This window comes from Capra hircus, chromosome 5 (assembly GCF_001704415.2).
Source record: "Capra hircus breed San Clemente chromosome 5, ASM170441v1, whole genome shotgun sequence".
Lineage (NCBI taxonomy): Eukaryota > Metazoa > Chordata > Mammalia > Artiodactyla > Bovidae > Capra > Capra hircus.
In genome coordinates, this window is record NC_030812.1 from 106,117,020 (window position 1) to 106,136,545 (window position 19,526).

Sequence of the window (19,526 nt, forward strand, 5' to 3'; positions counted from 1 at the left end):
AAAGACCCAGCACAAGCAAACAATAAATAAGTAAAATTGCTTTTTAAAAAAAGGCCTGTGACATTTTCCCTGTGATGCTGGTGGATTCTTGCTCTTATCTTTGGTGTAAGACCTCCGTGATGTCCTTGGAAGACTTCTAGAGCATCCCTGGGGCCCAGGTCCCAGGGTACAGGGACGATCCCTCTCCCGGGTCACCGCAGCCAAGCAGGAGGGGGTGACCTCACCGGTGTTCCAGTCGTGGCGGCAGCTCCCCCAGGGCAGGTCGACGGTAAAGCTGCTGAAGAGGTAGAAGAGGGCCCAGGCCAGGACGATGATGTAGTAGATGTTGAGGAGGGTGACGATCATCTGGGAGGCGTAGCCGATGCCTGGAGGGGGCGGGGAGGGCAGACCGGGCTGGTGCACTGGGCAGGTGTCTCACTCTCCTGCCCACCCCTGCTCGGGAGGGGGTTTGTGCTCCACTGGGAGGGTCCAAAGACGTGGGATTCGGGTCCCAGGCTTCCTGCTCTCCTCCCCAGCCCTGCTGCCCTGCCCTGCTTCCCGTGAACTCGCATCAGTCTCGGTGCTGAAACTTCACTGGTTCTAATTCCAAGTTATTTTACACATGTGTAAGGCTAACTCCGAGATTCCATCAGCTTATGTTCCCTGGAATTCATCTGATCTATTTCTGAAATATAAAAACATGTGCTAAGAGCAGGACGAGACAGTTCACCGGGGAGCAAGTGCACGTAGTGAATGAACGTCCTCAAAATGCCCTCATGCTCCCTCATCCTAGGTGTGCACACTGAAACGAGGAGGGGGTAACATTCTGCATCCATAACACACCGAACATTTCTACAGATGCTGTCACTCGGTGAGTTCCAAACTTGTCCACATATTAGGAGAATTACCTGGAGATATTTTTAAAATTCCAAAGCCCAGTCTAGATGCCAGACCAATTTAATCACAACCTCTGGGGTGGGGTACAGGCCTCAGGATGTTTTGAAGGTCCTGGGGTATTTCCAATGTTCCAAAAAGTTTGGGAACTAGGATCATAACTCAGAGCTGTTAAAGATATGGGAGAAAGTCCTTACTCAAGTTCAGTGACTGTACGTCAGTATAACACTTTCATAAGCCAGATCAAGAGACATCAACTTGGTTGTCCATTTGATCCTGTGATTCTGAACTTGGGAATTTATCCCAAAGAAATAATTTCAAAAAGAGGGGGGCTATTTCTACCAAGATACATGATAGCAGGGTATAACAATTTTACAAGTGATCAAAAATAAGCATAAATTTTGATATATGCATCTGATGAAAGTTTATGCAACTCAATGATTGCTGTGTAGAAAATGGAGAATAACACTAACTAAAACAGAAACACAAGTAGGAAAAAATTCTTAAAAATAAAAACAAAAAAAAGAAAAATGAAGAAAAAACTGTCTATTTCAAAATAATAGATACATAAATTTTAATATAGAGAAAGAAATAGTGAAATAAATCTCTCCAAACGACAAACAACCCAAATGTTCTTCGATGGGTGAATGGTTAAATAAATCGTAGTACATTCATCCATGCCATGGAATAAGGCTCAGTAATAAAAAGGAATGAACCACCGATACCAGGAGCTTCCCAGGTGGCGCTAGTGGTAAAGAACCTGCTGCCAATGCAGGAGATGCAAGAGACTCGGGTTTGATCCCTGGGTCGGGAAGAGCCCCTGGAGGAGGGCACGGCAACCCACTCCAGTATTCTTGCCTGGAGAATCCCATGGACAGAGGAGCCTGGAGGGGCTAGTCCATGGGGTCACAGAGTCGGAAACAAGTGAAGTGACTTAGCACACACACACACACACACACACACACACACACACGCGCGCGCGCGCGCGTGCATGCGCGTTGATACCAGAGCAATCTGGGTTTATCTCCAGGGCATGATGCTGAGTGAAACGGTGGATCTCAAAAGTCACACACTGCATGACTCCATTTATACAGCGCTACCCAATGACAGAATCACAGAGATAGAGAACAGATCAATGGTTGTCAGAGGTTAGGGATGAGGGCAGGGAGGGGGTGAATGCGACTGTAAAGGGGCAGTGGAGTGGAGGCCTTTGTAGTCATGGAACAGTGGTGGTGGTCACACACATCCACACAAGTGATACAATTACACACAATTACACATACATACCCTCACACAAGCGAGTGCATGGAAACGGGTGAAACCTGAACAAAGTCTGTGGTTGGTACCAATGTCCATTTCCAGGTTTTGACATTGTTCCATAGCTATATAAAATTTTTACCATGAAGGAAAACTGGCTGATGGGTACACGTGACACTCCTGGGCTACTTTTGCAACTTTCTGTGAACATACAATTATTTCAAAATAGAAATGTAAAGAAAATCCTAAAGGGAGAGGAATATTAAAACACCCTAAGTAACTACTGTGTCAAGATAGTATAATTATTTATTTATTTATTTTGGTGGTGCCTTGAGGCTTGTGGTATCTTAGTTCCCCAACCAGGGATTGAACCCAGGCCCCCAGCAGTGGAAGTGTGGAGTCTACTTAATCACTGGACCACCAAGAAAGTCCAAAGATAGTAGAATTATTAATGGATTTTTTTCTCATTAAAATTCTTTTTAGAGACTTCCTTGACTGTCCAGTGGTTAGGACTCTGTACTCTCACTGCCAAGAGCCTGGGCTCAATCCCTGGTTGGGGAACTAAAACACCACAAGCTGTATGGCACAGCCAAAAAAAAAAAAAAAAATCCCCAAACTAAAAACGAATTAAAAAACAAACAAAAAAATCTCTTTTTAAATGCTTTCCATTGATTAAATATGTTTTTAAAAGCACAGAATTATTTGTATGTATTGCAAAATACATACAGGTATAGCTAAAATAGCTTTGCACTCTACTTATTAGCTAAAGCCTTTGTGCCACCCTCAACCCCATCTTCTCCTCCATCCTCTGCTGGGCTGAGTGACTAGTTCTGTCTTGGGCCCACAAGTGGAGTTGTTCAGTTACTCAGTTGTGTCCAACTGTGACCCCATGAACAGCAGTACGCAAGGCTTCCCTGTCCTTTACTCTCTCCCTGAGCTTGCTCAAACTCATGCCCACTGAGTCACAAGTGGAAGGTTTAACATAAAGACCCAGGGGCTTATCTCCATTAGCACTGCTGCTGAACCCCCCAGTTATTCCAAATGCAGTTTATAACCTGGTGCAGAGACTCTGGTGTCAGGCACGATGACTCACCCTCAAAGATGGGGCAGATCTTCCTCCAGGCTGTGATGCCCCCCTGACTGGTGTACTGGCCCAGCGCCGTCTCCAGGAGGAAGACAGGAATGCCGCAGGTAAAGAGGAAGATGAGGTAGGGGATGAAGAAGGCACCTGCAGGTGGGAAACAGGCTGTGTGTTCCTTGGCAGTAGACTTCTTGTGGTCCAAGTCCAGCTCCTCCCACCACCACTGCTCCCAAGGTGGGGGTCGGGGGGTGCTGTGAAAACCTGGGAACACTGGTCTAGATGTCTGGAACCAGGCAGAGGTCAAGTGTCACCAAGTTACTTAGGACTGGCCAGTCCCTTTCTTCACTCTGAAATTTCCATCTATACTTACCAAGGTGTACTTCCCATCAACTTCAGTTATCGCCTAAAAAACACATAACCTGTGGCCATCGGAGGAGCTCCTGGAATCCCAGAAACCACGAGCATTCACAGAGCCCACAGTCCAGCAGGTGTCGAAGAAATGATTGCTCTCGATGTCAGAGAGGGATTTTTAGCAGACTGCAGTCAGACTTCCTTTTAGTAATCCTTTCTGTTTTCACAGTCATTGGCTGAGACAAGTCTACTGACTCCAGAAACGCTGGCATTTTCTCCACCCTAGACCTCTATCTGCTGGCATCAGGGCAGGGAGTTCATAGGACAGAGTCCCAGGGAGGAGAGATGTGCACAGAGAGGGACTTCCCCGGTGGTCCAGTGGTCAAGAATCAGCCTGCCAGTGCAGGGACTCAGGTTCAATCCCTCATCGGGGAACTATTATCTCTCATGCCTTGAGGGCAGCTAAGCACACCACGACTAGAGGGCCTGAGCGCTACAGTGAAGACCCAGCACAGACAAAAAAGGAAAAAAAATGTGCATAGAGAGACCCACATATCTGCAGAGGGTCCCCTACTAGCTTGCAGCTGAGTACTGGTCAGTACATATGTGTGAGGAAATCACCCAGGGAAGGGAAACTATCTCTCAAAAGGATTGAATCCAGTGGTGCTTATGCAGGGGACATTCCAAACGTTTAAGAAGAAATAATCCCAGTTTTATAGAAACTCTTCCAGAGAATGTAAAAGGAATTCTTTCCAACTGATTCTACAAAGCTAGCATTACCCTGATAAGAAAAGCAGGCAAAGACAAGAAAAGAAAACTATAGGTCAAACTTTGATGAACATAGATGCAAAATTCTAAAAATTTTTTAGCAAATCAGATTCAACAACACATATTAATAAAAAGATAATACATTACATAGTGGGGTTTACCCCAGGAATACAACAACCTTGAAGGCTGGGAAAAGGAGACCTCAAGCACAATAAGTTTAAAAAAATAATGAAAAGGCAGAGAAACACTACACAAATGAAGGAACAAACTAGAAACACAGAACTCCAAACAAATGGAGAGGAAATGGGCAAACTACCTGAAAAGAATTCAGAATAATGACAGCAAAGATGATCAAAAACCTTGAAAACAAAATGGAGAAAATGCAAGAATCAATCAACGAAGACCTAGAAGAATTAAAGAATAAACATACAAACAACACAATTACTGAAATTAAAAATACTCTGGAAGGAATCAATAGCAGAATATCTGAAGCAGAAGAATGACTCAGTGAACTGGAAGATAAAATGGTGGCAATAACTTCTGAAGAGCCGAATAAAGTCAAAAGAATGAAAAGAACGGAGGATAGTCTCAGACACATCTGGGACAATATCAAACACACCAACATTCAAATCATAGGGGTCTCAGAAGAAGAAGAAGAGAAAAAGAAAGGATATGAGAAAATTTTTGAAGAGATTGAAAGTTGAAAGTTTTCCCAACATGGAAAAGGAAATAGTCAATGAAGTCCAAGAGGCACGAAGAGTCCCATACAGGATAAACCCAAGTAGAAACACGCCAAGGCACATACTAATCAAACTAACAAAGACTAAACGCAAAAGAAGAATGTTAAAAGCAGCAAGGGAGAGGCAACAAGTAACATACAAGGAAACCCCAAATGCTTAACAGCTGATCTTTCAGCAGAAACTCTGTAGGCCAGAAAGGAATGGCAGGATATATTTAAAGTACTGAAAGGGAAAAATCTACAACCAAGATTACTGTACCTGGCAAGGATCTCATTCAAAATTGATGGAGAAATAGAAAGCTGTTCAGACAAGCAACAATTAAGAGGATTCAGTACCATCAAACCAGCTTTACAACAAATATTAAAAGAACTTATATAGTCAAGAAATACAACAGAAGAAAAAGATCTACAAAATCAACACCAAACAATTAAGAAAATGGCAATAGGAGCATATATATCAATAATTACTTTAAATGTAAATGGATTAATGCTCCAACCAAAAGACACAGACTGGCTGAATGGATTTAAAAAAAAAAACCCATATATAAGCTGTCTACAAGAAACCCACTTCAGACCTAAAGACACATATAGACTGAAAGTAAGAGGATGGAAAAATATATTCCATGCAAATGGGATGCAAAAGAAAGCTGGAGTAGCAATCTTCATATCAGACAAAATAGACCTTAAAATAAAGAAGATTACAAGAGATAAGGAAGGACACTACATAATGACCCAGGGATCAATCCAAGAGGAAGACATGACAATTGTAAATACCTATGCACCCAGCATAGGAGCACCTCAATACACAAGACAAACACTAACAGACATAAAAGGAGAAATTGACAGTAAGACAATAATAGTAGGAGACTGACACCCCACTCACACCAAAGGACAGATCATCCAAACAGAAAATTAATAAGGAAACACAAGTCTTAAGTGATACATTAGATGAAATGGATCTCATTGATATCTTCAGGACATTCCATCCAAATGCAGAGGAATACACCTTCTCAAGTGCACGTGGAACATTCTCCAGGATAGACCACATCTTGGGTCACAAATCAAACCTCGGTAAATTTAAGAAAATTGAAATCATATCAAGCATTTTCTCTGACCACAACACTATGAGACTAGATATCAATTAGAAGAAAAAACTGTAAGAAACACAAACACATGGAGGTCAAACAACACGCTTCTAAATAACCAACAGGCTACTGAAGAAATCAAAAGGGAAATCAAAACATTTCTAGACACAAAGGACAATGAAAACACAACAACTCAAAACCTATGGGATGCAGCAAAAGCAGGTCTAAGAGGAAAGATTATAGCAATACAATCCAACCTCAAGAAACAATAAAAACATCAAATAGACAACCTAACTTTACACCTAAAACAACTGGAAAAAGAAGAACAACAACAAAAAAAAAAACCCCAAAATTAGTAGAAGGAAAGAAATCATAAAGATCCGAGCAGAAATAATTGAAAAATAAATGAAAGAAACAATAATAAAAAATTAATAAAACTAAAATCTGGTTCTTTGAGAAGATAAACAAAATTGACAAACCTCTAGCCAGACTCATCAAGAAAAAAGGAAGAATCAAATCAACAACATTAGAAATGAAAAAGGATGGGTCACAACAGACAATGCAGAAATACAGAGTAGTATTAGAGACTATTGTGAACAACTATATGGCAGTAAAATGGGTAACCTGGGAGAAATGGAGAGATTCTTAGAAAAGTTCAGTCTTCCAAGACTGAACCAGGAAGAAATAGAAATTATGAACAATACAACTACAAACACTAAAATTGAAGCTATGATCAAAAATCTCCCCCCAAAATCAAAAGCCCAGGACCAAATGGCTTCACAGGAGAATTCTATCAAACATTTAGAGAAAAGCTAATGCCCATCCTCCTAAAACGCTTTCAAAAAACTGCAGAAGAAGGAACACTTCCAAATTCATTCTATGAGTCCACCATCACCCTGATACCAAAACCAGACAAAGACAACACACAAAAAGAAAACTACAGGTTAATATCACTGATGAACATAGATGCAAAATCTGCAACAAAATTTTAGCAAACAGAATTCAGCAACACATCAAAAAGCTCATACACTATGATCAAGTTGGGTTTATTCCAGGGATGCAAGGATTCTTCAATATACACACATCAATCAATGTGATACACCATATTAACAAATTGAAAGATAAAAATCATATGATAATCTCAATAGATGCAGAAAAAGCCATTGAAAAAATTCAGCACCCATTTATGATTAAAACTTTTCAAAAAAAAATGGGCACAGAAGGAACCTACCTCAACATGGTAATGGCCGTATATAATAAGCCTACAGAAAACATTGTTCTCAATGGTGAAAAACTGAAAGCATCTCCCCTAAGATCAGGAACAAGACAAGGGTGTCCACTTTCATCACTATTATTCAACATAGTTCTGGAAGTCCTAGCTACAGCCATCAGAGAAGAAAAAGAAATAAAAGGAATCCAGATTGGAAAAGAAGTAAAGCTCCCACTGTTTGCAGATGACATGATACAGTACATAGAAAACCCTAAAGATAGTATCAAAAAATTAGAGCTAATCAGTGAATTTAGCAAAGTTGCAGGATACAAAATCAATACACAGAAATCACTTACTTGCATTTCTATATACTAACAATGAAAAATCAGAAAGAGAAATTAAGGAATCAATCCCATTCACCATTGCAACAAAAATAATTAAATATCTAAGAGTAAACTTACCTAAGGAGACAAAAGAACTGCACACAGAAAATTATAAGACACTGGTGAAAGAAATCAAAGCCAAAATAAGCAGATGGGGAGATAGTCCATGTTCCTGGGTAGGATATTCCATGTTCCTTAAATATTGTGAAAATGACTACACTACCAAATGCAATCTACAGATTCAATGCGATCCCTATCAAATTACCAATGGTATTTTTCATAGAACTAGAACAACAAATTTCACAATTCATATGGAAAAACAAAAAGACCCTGAATAGCTAAAGCAGTCTTGAAGAATGGAAGTGGAGTAATAAATTTTCCTTTCTTCAGACTATACTACAAAGCTACAGTCATTAACACAGTATGGTACTGGCACAGAAACAGAAATATAGACCAATGGAACAAGATAGAAAACCCAGAAATAAACCCATGCACCTATGGATACCTTATTTTTGACAAAGGAGGCAAGAATATACAATAGGGCAAAGAGAGCCTCTTCAATAAATGGTGCTGAAAAACTGGACAGCTACATGTGAAAGAATGAAATTAGAACACTTTCTAACACCATACACAAAGATAAACTCAAAATGGATTAAAGACCTAAATGTAAGACCAGAAACTATAAAACTCTTAGAGGACAACATAGGCAGAACACTCAATGACATAAATCAAAGCAAGATCCTCTATGACCCACCTCCTAGAGTAACGGAAATAAAAACAAAAGTAAACAAGTGGGATCTGATTAAACTTAAAAGCTTTTGCACAGCAAAGGAAACTATAAGCAAGGTGAAACGACAGCCCTCAGAATGGGAGAAAATAATAACAAATGAAACAACCGACAAAGGATTAATTTCCAAAATATACAAGCAGCTCATACAACTCAATGCCAGAAAAACAAACAACCCAATCAAAAAGTGGGGGAAAGACCTAAACAGACACTTCTCCAAAGAAGACATACAGATGACTAACAAACACATAAAAAGATGCTCAACATAGCTAATTACTAGAGGAATGCAAATCAAAACCACAATGAGATATCACCTCACACCAATCAGAAAGGCCATCATCAAAAAGTCTACAAACAATAAATGCTGGAGAGGGTGTGGAGAAAAGGGAATGCTCTTGCACTGTTGGTGGGAATGTAAATTGATACAGCCTGTTGGTTAAGAGAATTAGAGAAGGCGAGGTTCAGAAAAAGAATGAGACAGGCACTTTACAGGAACAGATGACCTTTAATGAGGTGAGAAGGGGCAGCAGTCAGATTAGCGAGCTGCTGCACTAACCTAAGAAATGAGTAAGTATATATAGGCATGTATGTGCAAAGTTACTGTCTTAAGGGGGCCTGTTCTTCCCCAAGGTTGTTCTGAGTAGTCATCTCTCAAACGGCTGGGGAAAGGAATTTTGGAGACTGGCCAGAGGCTGGACTGGCTGGGCGTAATCAACCTAATGTCCATTTTTATTTCCGGTGAGAAAGTTCTTTGTTTTGCATAGAATGGTGGGAAGGACCTGGAGGGGAGTTTTAACTCCAGGCTACCTCAAGCCATGCAAATTTCCTTCACAGCCACTATGGAAGACAGTATAGAAATTCCTTAAACACTAGGAATAAAACCACCATATGACCCAGCAATCCCACTCCTAGGCATATACCCCGAGGAAACCAAAATTGAAAAAGACACACACATCCCATTGTTCATTGCAGCACCATTTACAATAGCTAGAACATGAAAGCAACCTAGATGTCCATCAACAGATAAAGGGATATAGAAGCTGTGGTCCATACACACAATGGAGTATTATTCAGCCATAAAAAGGACCACATTTGAGTCAGTTCTGATGAGGTGGATGAACCTAGAACCTATTATACAGAGTGAAGTGAGTCAGAAAGAGAAAGATAAATATTGTATTCTAATACATATAAATGGAATCTAGAAAAATGGTACTGAGGAATTTATTTCCAGGGCAGCAATGGAGAAACAGACATAGAGAAGAGGCTTATGGACATGCAGAGAGGGGAGGAGAGAGTGAGATGTATGAAAAGAGTAACATGGAAACTTACGTTACCATATGTAAAATAGATAGCCAAAGGGAACTTGCTGTATGGCTCAGGAAACTCAAACAGGGGCTCTGTATCAACCTAGTGGGGTGGGATAGGGAGGCAGATGGGAGGGCGGTTCAAAAGGGAGGGGATATATGTATACCTATGGCTGATTCATGATGAGGTTTGACAGAAAACAAGAAAATTCTGTAAAGCAATTATCCTTCAATTAAAAAAATAAATTTAAAAAAATGTGCTAAGAAGATGAATCTTATATTGTGTTCTTATCACAAAAAGTTAAAATAAAAAAGGACAAAAGGAAACTTCTGGAGGTGATGGATGTGTTTATGACATTGACTGTGGGAATGGTTTCACAGGTATGTGTTTACCTCAAAACTCGAGTTGATATGTTAAATGTGTACAGCTTTTTGTAAGTCAGTCATAACTCAATAAAGTGTAATTAAAAAGAAAAGAAGGACTTCCCTGTGATCCAGTGGCTAAGATGGTAAGAAAACAAACAACCCTTTTTTTTTCGAATGGTCAGAACATTTGAACAGGTTTTCACCAAAAAAAAAAAAGAAAAAAAAAAATATGTGAGTTGCAAATAAGCACATAAAAAGATGTTCAATATCATTAGTCATTATAAGTTTAAATAATGAGGTAATGCTACACACCAATTAAAAATTAAAAAGACAGAGCAGGAATTTCCCTGGTGGTTCAGTGATTAAGACGCCATGCTCCCAACGTAAGGACTGCAGTTCCATCTCTGATCAGGAAACTAAGATCCCGCAAGCCTCGCATGTACGTGGAGCAGCCAAAAAAAGTAAAAGAAAAAAAAGACTAAGTATTGGTGAAGATGTGGAAAAGCTGGCACCCACATGCACCGTTGGCAGGAATGTAAGATGGCACAACTGTTTTGGAAAAGCGTTTGGCAATTTCTTAAAAAGTAAATGTGCATTACCATATAATCCTGTCATTCCACACTTAAGTGTTTACTCAAGGGAGGTGAAAGCATATGTTTATACAAAGACTTGTATACAAAAGTTCTTAGCAGATTCATCTGTAAAACCTGGAAAGAACCCAAATGTCCATAAACAGGAGAAGAGATAAATGGCAGTCCACCCATCTAACGAAACGGTGATCTAGTCACTAAGTCGTGTTCGACTCTTGCGACCCCATGGACTGTAGCCTGCCAGGCTCCTCTGTCTGTGGGATTTTCCAGGCAAGAATATGGAATGGGTAGCCATTTCCTTCTCCAGGGAATCTTCCTGACCCAGGAACTGAACCCAGGTCTCCTGCATTGCAGGTGAATTCTTTACTGACTGAGCTACAATACTATCCAGCAATAACAAGAGAGGAACTACTGAGAAACGAAAAAGATGGATGAATCTCAAAGTAATTATGCCAAGTCAAAGAAGCCAAATCATGATTCCATTTATAGATAAGTCTAAGAAATGCAAACTAGTGTACAGGGACAGCACGGATAAAGAAAATGCTATACGTATAGTTGGGTATAATTCAGCCATAAGACAGACAGAAATTCCATGCTTTGCTACCATGGATGGACCTTGAGGGTATCATGCTAAGTGACATAAGTTATACAGAGAAAGTAAAGTAAATATATTGTGTGTTCTCACTTATATGTGGGATCTCAAAATAGTCAGATTCATCAAGGCAGAGAGTAGAATGGTGGTTGCCAGAGGCTGGAGGTAGGAGACATGGGGAGATACTCAAAGGGAAAAATGGGGAGATACACAGTTCATTATAAGAGGAACATTTCCTGGGGCTAGAACTGTACAGTGTGGTGACTACAGTGAATGATACTTTTTCATATACTAGAAAGTTCTTAAGAGTGTAGATCTTAAAAGCTATCACCACCAAGAAAAGGTAATATATGAAGGAGTGAAATTGTTAACTAACCCTATTGTGGTAATGATTTTACAATATATACTTGTATGAAATCATATTGTTGTATGCCTTAAACTTACATATATTATGTATCAGATATAAATCAGTAAAGCTGGAAATAGTTACATCTTTCAAAAACAGAGACCTCCCTGGTGGTCCACTGATTAAGACTTCACTTTCTAAAGCAGGAGATGCAGGTTCAATTCCTAATTAGAGAGTTAAGATTCCACATGCCTCTCAGCCCCCAAAAAACCAAAACATAAAAAAAAAATAAAACAGAAGCAATATTGTAACAAATTCAATAAAGACTTTAAAAATGGTCTACATCAAAAATCTTTAAAAAAAAAAAAAAACAGGTTTGTGGTTGCATTGAGATGGGGTTGCAGAGGTTGGGGGTGGGAGAAAGGGTCAGGAAGCAATTTGAGGGAGTGATGGATATATTCACAATCTTTTTTTTTTTCCTTTTAGTTTTTGTTTTGGCCATGCCATGTAGCATGTGGGATCTTAGTTCCCCAGCCAAGGATGAAACTTGTGCCCCCTGCAATGGAAGCTTGGAGTCCTAACCACTGGATCACCTGCAAGTCCCCGTTAATTATCTTGATAGTGGTGATGGTCTCAAGGGTGTGTACCTATGGCAAAACTTATGTAGCTGTACATTTCAAATGTGTATGATTTATTATAAGCCAATTATACCATACTAAAATTGCTAAAACAAAAGTTGGCGGTGAGGAATCAACTCCTCCAGTTCTCTGCCTTCCAAGTCTCTTGGCGTGTAGTCCACGCATGATTCAAGCACTGAGGGAGACGCTTGGTGACTATAAGGGCAAAGAAAGATCATAAACAACTCAGGCAAGTAAGTACACAAATCAGTCCAAGGCTCGCTGGGCAGGAGGAGGGAATTAGGAAAGAGAGAATCCAGTAGCTGAAATGAACTGTCACTACTGAGAGTTAGAAACATCAAATAAAGAGAGCAAAGAGAGAGTGGGGGCCAGGAGAGGAGTCTCCAAGCCCCGCCTCCCATCTCTATGCCACCTGCTCTTTCCCAATAAACCAAGCCAACGTTTAACTGCACCAGGTCTTGTGGTCAGTCTGTTCCCCTCCTCCTCTGCCTCCTTGAGTACCTCGGCAGCTGGCCGTAAGGGACAAAGTCCACACCCACCAGGCAGAGTCACTGGCCCCAAACTGGGGAGGGAGTTAGAGAAGGGATGGAGCCCAAGAGGGACCCGTGTGCCCACCAGGGAGTCCTGGAGACACTGCCTGTTTCCTCATCCAAGCCATACCCACCACCCCTGCAAGACATATCCAGTCCTGGAGAAGGAGAACGGAGTCACAGTTACCTGCTCCCCCAAAGCCCCCACTCAGTCTCCTCCCTCAGTTTTCAAATGTCCTGGCATCATCCCCCATGGGATGCCAGAGACCACACACCCATCCTGGAAAAGAACCATTCTGCTAGACATCCTTCTCAGTAAGAGTGCATTCTGTGGTGTCACCTGTCATGTTCCAGGTGACAATTTTTTTTTTAAATGTATTTATTTACTTGGCAACTTGGTCTTAGTTGCAGCTTGTGGTATCTATTTCCCTGACCAGGAATCAAACTCAGGCCCCCTGCATTGGGAGCTCAGAGTCTTAGCTCCTGAACCACCAGGGAAGTCCCTCCAGGTGACATTTTTTTTTTAAGACAAACTGTTAAATGTCCCACATGAGTAACACAGCAGTGAGGATTCCTGAATTATCACACGCTGTAATCAGCACTACTGAACCAATACTTGGCACTGAGTCACTAACTAAAAATGGTAACCAGTCATCACATACTAATAACATAACTATGACTCTTGCATGAAGACATGCGCTCCTTGTCTCTCTTTGCTCCTTAGTATCTACGGACATCCTCAGGGCACAATGGGGCTGTCTAACGCCCGTGGCAAAGGCGTCCTATGCGCTCCCTCTCCCTGATGTCTAGAGCTGGGGTTTGCTTGGCTGTGCCACCGCCCCACAGCCGTCCCTCTGAGATCCTGGTTTCTGAGTGGCCCAGCGGTAGCACATTCTGCTGTGGTCTCACTCGGGGTCTCCAGCCCCGGGCATCCTGGGTGTTGGGAATCTCAGAATGCTGGTAGCCCAGGGTCCAGGGAGCAGGAGAGGTTCCAGTTGAAGGCCCAGGTTCTGCAGCAACCAGGATCTGGGTATCCAGGTAGAGTCAGCAGTTATGTGAGAAAGAAGGACAGCAAAGAGACCTCAAGATTCTTAGCCTTGGCACTGGTCTGCTTCTGGCCTGAAGCCTCTGGCATCAGTTCTTAGCACCATAGATACAGAGACTGTGTTCAAGTGTAAGATTGGCTGCTCTGCTCAAACTCCTGCCCTGACTCCCCAGCCCTGGAGTGAAAGCTGAACCTCACAGTGGTTGACAAGCCCTGCAGGACCCACCCCCTACAGTGACTCCCCTCCTTTGACTCCCCAGACACACCAGCCAGCCGCCCTCTCTGAGGCCATTAAAACCTTTTGTTTCCTCTGCCCCAGGATGCACTCCCCACCTCCAATATCCCCAAGACCGGGTCTCACCCCTGACCCCAGAAGCTGTCACTCAAGTGTTCTCCGTGTGGCCGCCCCACCCTGCTCCAGTGATGCTCGGCGACTTCTGATATGCTGTGTCATTTTCTTATTTGCTATGTTTACTGTCTGTCTTGCCACCACCCACACCCCGAATGAAAGCCCCACAAAAACAGGGAGGCAGTCTGTTCTGTTTCCGTTTTATCATCACAACTCAGAGTAGTTCCTGGCAGGTAGTGCGTTCTCAGTGTGTAACCACCATTGGGTGACTTACATTGGTTGGCCTGATTCTAGAAAGTCACAGGGGCCATGGGGTGGGGGCAAGTGCTCAGGGTGGACTGGCCACAATGCCTGGGCAAGGAGCACATTTACCTAGAAGCACCCCTTCTTTCCCCGTCTTCTGTTGGATGCTGATTATATATATATATTTTTTTTTTTTTAAAGTTCTTTTTTTTTTTTTTGGATGTGGACCACTTTTTAAGTGTTTATTGCATTTGTTACAATATTGCTTCTGTTTTGTGTTTTGGTTTCTTGACCATGAGGCATGTGGGATCTTGGCTCCCCAACCAGGGACTGAATCCGCATCCTTTGCATTGAAAGCCCAAGTCCCAACCACCAGACTCAGTTTCTTCACACCGCTTTCTCAGCGTCTCTGGTTTTTAGCTACTGTGTTTCACTGTCGACCTGTCCTCCATCATATTCTTAGCTCAGCCTTTCCCCTGCTCTGGGACTCACTTCTAATCGGATCTACCAAACATCCAAGCTGGAAGGAACCAAAGACAGCACTTGCATTTTTAGTTTGGAACTGATGCTATGCTTTGGGGACGTCTTCCTCACTGAGCTCCCCAAGCAACAAACATTAGCAACGATAAGGTCCTCCTTCCAAGCACAAAAGCAGCTATTTGCAGCTGTGAAGTTGGAGAAAGCACCCAGCAGAGGCAGGCTGATAGCACATGTGACCTTGAGGGGTTCACACCACGACCCCAGCATCCTCAGAACCTGCTCAGAACCATCCTTGAATCCCCTGGGAGTCCCAGCCCTGATCTGAGGGCCACGGGTTTAAATAAAAACACTGAACTGGGAGGAGGGGATGAAACCTACCTAGGAGGCATCTGTCCTCCCCCTCCCCACCCCTATCTCATGTGGGCAGTGAAGGGCCCTGTCACAAGGCGATGTCTGGTCCCTTCCAGACCAAGGTGACGAGACAAAGCATGGGGTCTATGCTCTGAGGGGCCGAGGAGGGGTGAAGAGCACAGAAAGGGTGAGCCTCTGGGAATACCAGAAACCAGAAGAGCTGGCCTGTCTGGGTCCCTGCACAGACCCGGGGGGTCCCGGGCAGGTCCCCATCACGCCGGTAGAGGCGCCACCCATATGTCCACCTGCTGGCCCTGTGTGACTCAGGGCCTTCAGAGCAAAGCTGGGCGTCAGCCTCCAGCCCCAGAGACCCTCAGCGCACTTCCTCCAGCTGCCGTTGTCCGTCAAGGAAAGAGAAGAGGAAGCCTGAGGCCTGGTGCCCCACTGGAGAAGAAGGGGTGGGAGGAAGGGCGATGGCATCAGGATTTTGCAGATGGTCCCAGGACCCCAAAACAGCTCCTGGGGACCAGCGTGCGAGAGGGAGGGCCCTGCCCAGGGAGGAGGCAGCCACGTCCTACCTCCACACCTCAGCTCCTTCAGTGAAGAATCAGGGGCTGTGGTCATGATCCCAGCCTGTGTTTCCTTTTCTGAGACACAGCCACACACCCCCAGGCCACACAGACCTAAACGGGCCCCCGAAGCAGAGCTCAGGCGCAAACCTACTGGGGGACACCTCCCGTAGACAGGGTGACCCTGTACTCCTGCCCTGGCCCCCGGTCCCCCTTCCTCAGTGCAGGGGTCCCCACAGACCCCAGAATCCCTCCCCCACCTCTTCGTGCCAGTCCTGCTAATTCCCAGGCCGACCTCGCGGTCCCATTCCAGAGCGGCTTGCAGAAAGCAGCTCACCTCCTAATCTTGCCGTGTGAGGAGCTAAGCTGGTCACTGGGTCCAGACACAGAGCTCCCAGGCCTGGCCTAGCTCCCCACCCCCTCTCCTCCCCAGACTAGCCGAATCTGACCACCCTAAGGCCCAAGGGTCTGAACAAGCTGTCGGAGGGTCCAGGGCTAGGTGGGGACCTCCTGCCTTCCCTAGAGATGCCAGCCGACCTAGCAAAGTCCTGCAGCTTCAGACTGCCGGCCACAGAGTCTGGGGGAAGGAGAACACACTGGCCCACTCCCACCTGCTCTGGGAAAAATAGAAATTTACCTCCGGTCCCTGGGCCAGTGCCCAGCTGCCACCATCCTGAGAGTGTGAGTGGGCTCAGGGCCTCTCTATATTCTCCTCCCTCCTGACCTCCCATCCCTACTCTGTGCTGCGGGCTTTCTCTCCCCAAAACCACTTCAACTGGGTTCATGCATGGGGAGGCTCCCACGCCTCCACCAAGGGTGAGTGTTGCATTAGGGTGCCCTAAAGTCCTCGTGGCCCACAAAGTCCTACCCCTTCAGTCTTTCCCCTTGATCTATCTCAGCATTTCCCTTCCTCCAGCCCAGATTGCAGCCCCATCCCGCCCCCAAAACCAGACCTGGGAGACCAGTCCCACTAAGCTTTACCCACCGACGAGGAGACCTTCCAAACCCACTGCTCTTCCTAGAGGCCTTCAGCACCTGGGAAATCCCTCAGGGGCTCCCCAGAGACCAGGCAAGGGCGGGGGTGCCTAAAAGAGAGTCCATGGTGGGAAAGTGACCTGCATTGCTAAGGGGGCAGTGGGATCACTGCAGGGCCTGAGAGGCAGGAAGGATCCAGAAAGGAACTGGAGTCCATGCTCCCCCACCCCATGCAAATATTTCAGTGGGAAAATTATAAAAGAAGAGTCACTGGGATCAAAGGTGACACGTGGTGCGGGCGGGACAGGGCGGGGCGGGCTGGGGACAGGCGCCCTGGTTGCAGAGTCTCCAGGCCACGGGACAGCTGGGTGCCAACATCGCCCTCAGCACAGCCATGGATTCTGAGGCCCTTTGCCCACAACCTCCAGTCCTGACAACCACCTTGAGGGGCAGGAAGAACCATCTCTGTTCTCAGTGCCCACCTGAGGTCCAAGGGCTTGCTCCAGGTCACAGGGAGTGAGTAGCAGAGCCAGAACCCAAACCCCCATCCGTCTGGTGCCAGCCCACACCTGTGTTTCTCTGCTGCCACCATGGGCACCCAGGACGTCACCCCCGTCTAGGTGCTTCTCCTGCAGGGTCCTGAGTGACTTCTAAGGGTTTTTCCAACTCCAGCATCCTCTGCATCTATGGAGCTCCCCAGAGAGCAGCAGATGCAGGAGATGGAGACAGCCTTGCGGGCGTGAAGGGTGCGGTGCCTCTCACCTCCCCTGTTTTGGTAACAGAGGCAGGAAACCTCCATCCACTGCCCAAGCAGGAAGCGCCAGGCGGGCACAGTTTTCCCCCACCACGCCCACCTCAAGTGAACTCACCTCCCCCATTTTTGTAGCAGAGGTAGGGGAACCTCCAGACGTTACCCAGCCCGATGATCTCCCCTGCCACGGACAGCACGAACTCCATCTTGTTGCTCCACTGCCCTCGCTGCAGGGCACCATCCTCCGCCGCCTTTTCCACGCCTGGGCACACTGGTTTGGTCTCTCCATTACTGGTGGTGCCCGAGACTCTGCTATCCATTCCCCCTGGAAGACAAGCAGGGCACTGTGCTACTGCTGGGGGCCGCGGGTGGGGGGCGGTGCCTGGAAGGAAAGCTTCCCCCTTCCCTTCCACCAAATTCCCAAAGGAAAAGTGCCGGGGAGGAGAGTGACTCCTGCTGCTGTGTGCAGACCTGCACCCACCTTGGCATGTCTGGTTGGTAAAGGCTGAGCGTATATGTTCTCTTCCTGCTTCAGGAAGAAGGCACTGACTCTGAGGCACAGACTCTGCACCCCTAGAAGGTGCCTTGGGTGGGGGGCTTGTGGACATGGGGAGCCCACCTGCCCCAGGCTGTCTGAGTTCTCTCTGCCACCCTCCAACCAGCCTCATCTGCATAAGCATGTACCTCAGTCTCTCTATTCCGTGTTCAAGGACAGCTGAAGGGATGGCATTTGTATGTATCCTTAAGCCACCAATTCTCCTTTGGGGAATTTACCCTACGGAGATACCTGTGACTCTGTATAAACATTCAGCACTGAGGATGTTCATGCTTAAAACAATGAAAAATTAGAAAGCACATAAATGTTCAAATATGGTAACTAGGTTAATAAATTATGGCTCAGACAATGGACTACTATATAATCATTAAAAACTGTGCTGCAGAAGAAAGAAATAAAGAGGTCTTCACAAAATGTGAAGTGCAAACAGTTACAAAATAGACCGCATGCCATGATGATGCTGGGAAAAATACCTTATAAAGTATTTGCATGCATGAAAATTAGGATAATCACCAAGATGTTTCTGTCTCAGCAGATGGGTTTTAGAGATATTTTCCTTATCTATATTTTCTACATTTTCGTCAAAAACATGTTTTATTTTATAAGAGGAATGTGAAAGTCAGCTTTTTTAGATCCTTGCAAGAAGATGAGAAAGGTTGAGTAGAACCAGGGACTCTGAGTAAGATGAGCTGACCTTCCCAGGTCAGCCCTGCATCTCTCTCTGAGAGCAACATAAGAGGAAGACGACCCGTGGGCTCCTTTTCTTTCCCAGTGACGCCAGCGCAGGACTCCATTACCGCAGAGACGACAACATAAGATGATGAACACAGAGCTGCAGGCTACACCCCGCCTGCCCCTATTCTAGACTCGCACTGGGTTGAGGGTGAGATTGGACGTGGTCATGTTCAGAGAACAACTACTGTAGACCAGGTGCTTTACATGCCTTTATGTTATTCAGTCCACGCGGCCCCAGGATGTGACAAGGTTCCCTCTGCTTTGTAAGCAGGGAGCTGCCCGTCAGAGAGGTTGGATGACATGTGTGCGGCCATGTAGCACAGCCAGGACCTGACCCCACGATGTCCTGCTTGTTCAGCTACCTCCCTTGCTTACAATGGCTGGTGGGTTTAGCAGCGATAAAGTAATATAAGTATCTCTGATTGTATACAGCGGTCCTTTCTCTGCAGAAGTGAATACACGTGCTTCTTTCTACGCAACGCCCCCCGCCCCCCGCCCAGAAAAGTTCCTGGGAACAGAACTTTCTCACAAGAGCCCCATCTGGTCACAGAGCCTCCTGCAGCTCTGTCTCC

General features: G+C 44.9%; 1 protein-coding gene across 1 annotated transcript in view; it reads right to left on the bottom strand.

Annotated features, from left to right (window-relative positions):
- The window catches only part of SLC6A13 (solute carrier family 6 member 13), a 38,703-nt gene that overhangs the window by 17,865 nt on the left and 1,312 nt on the right, over window positions 1-19,526 (bottom strand). Inside the window, exons 2-4 of the mRNA XM_005680996.3 lie at window positions 17,782-17,988; window positions 3,224-3,358; window positions 225-365 (exon numbers count right to left, since the gene is read on the bottom strand). Coding sequence (XP_005681053.1) covers window positions 225-365; window positions 3,224-3,358; window positions 17,782-17,983 — 478 coding nt within the window. The 5' untranslated portion in view covers window positions 17,984-17,988. The remainder of the gene's footprint in view (window positions 1-224; window positions 366-3,223; window positions 3,359-17,781; window positions 17,989-19,526) is intronic.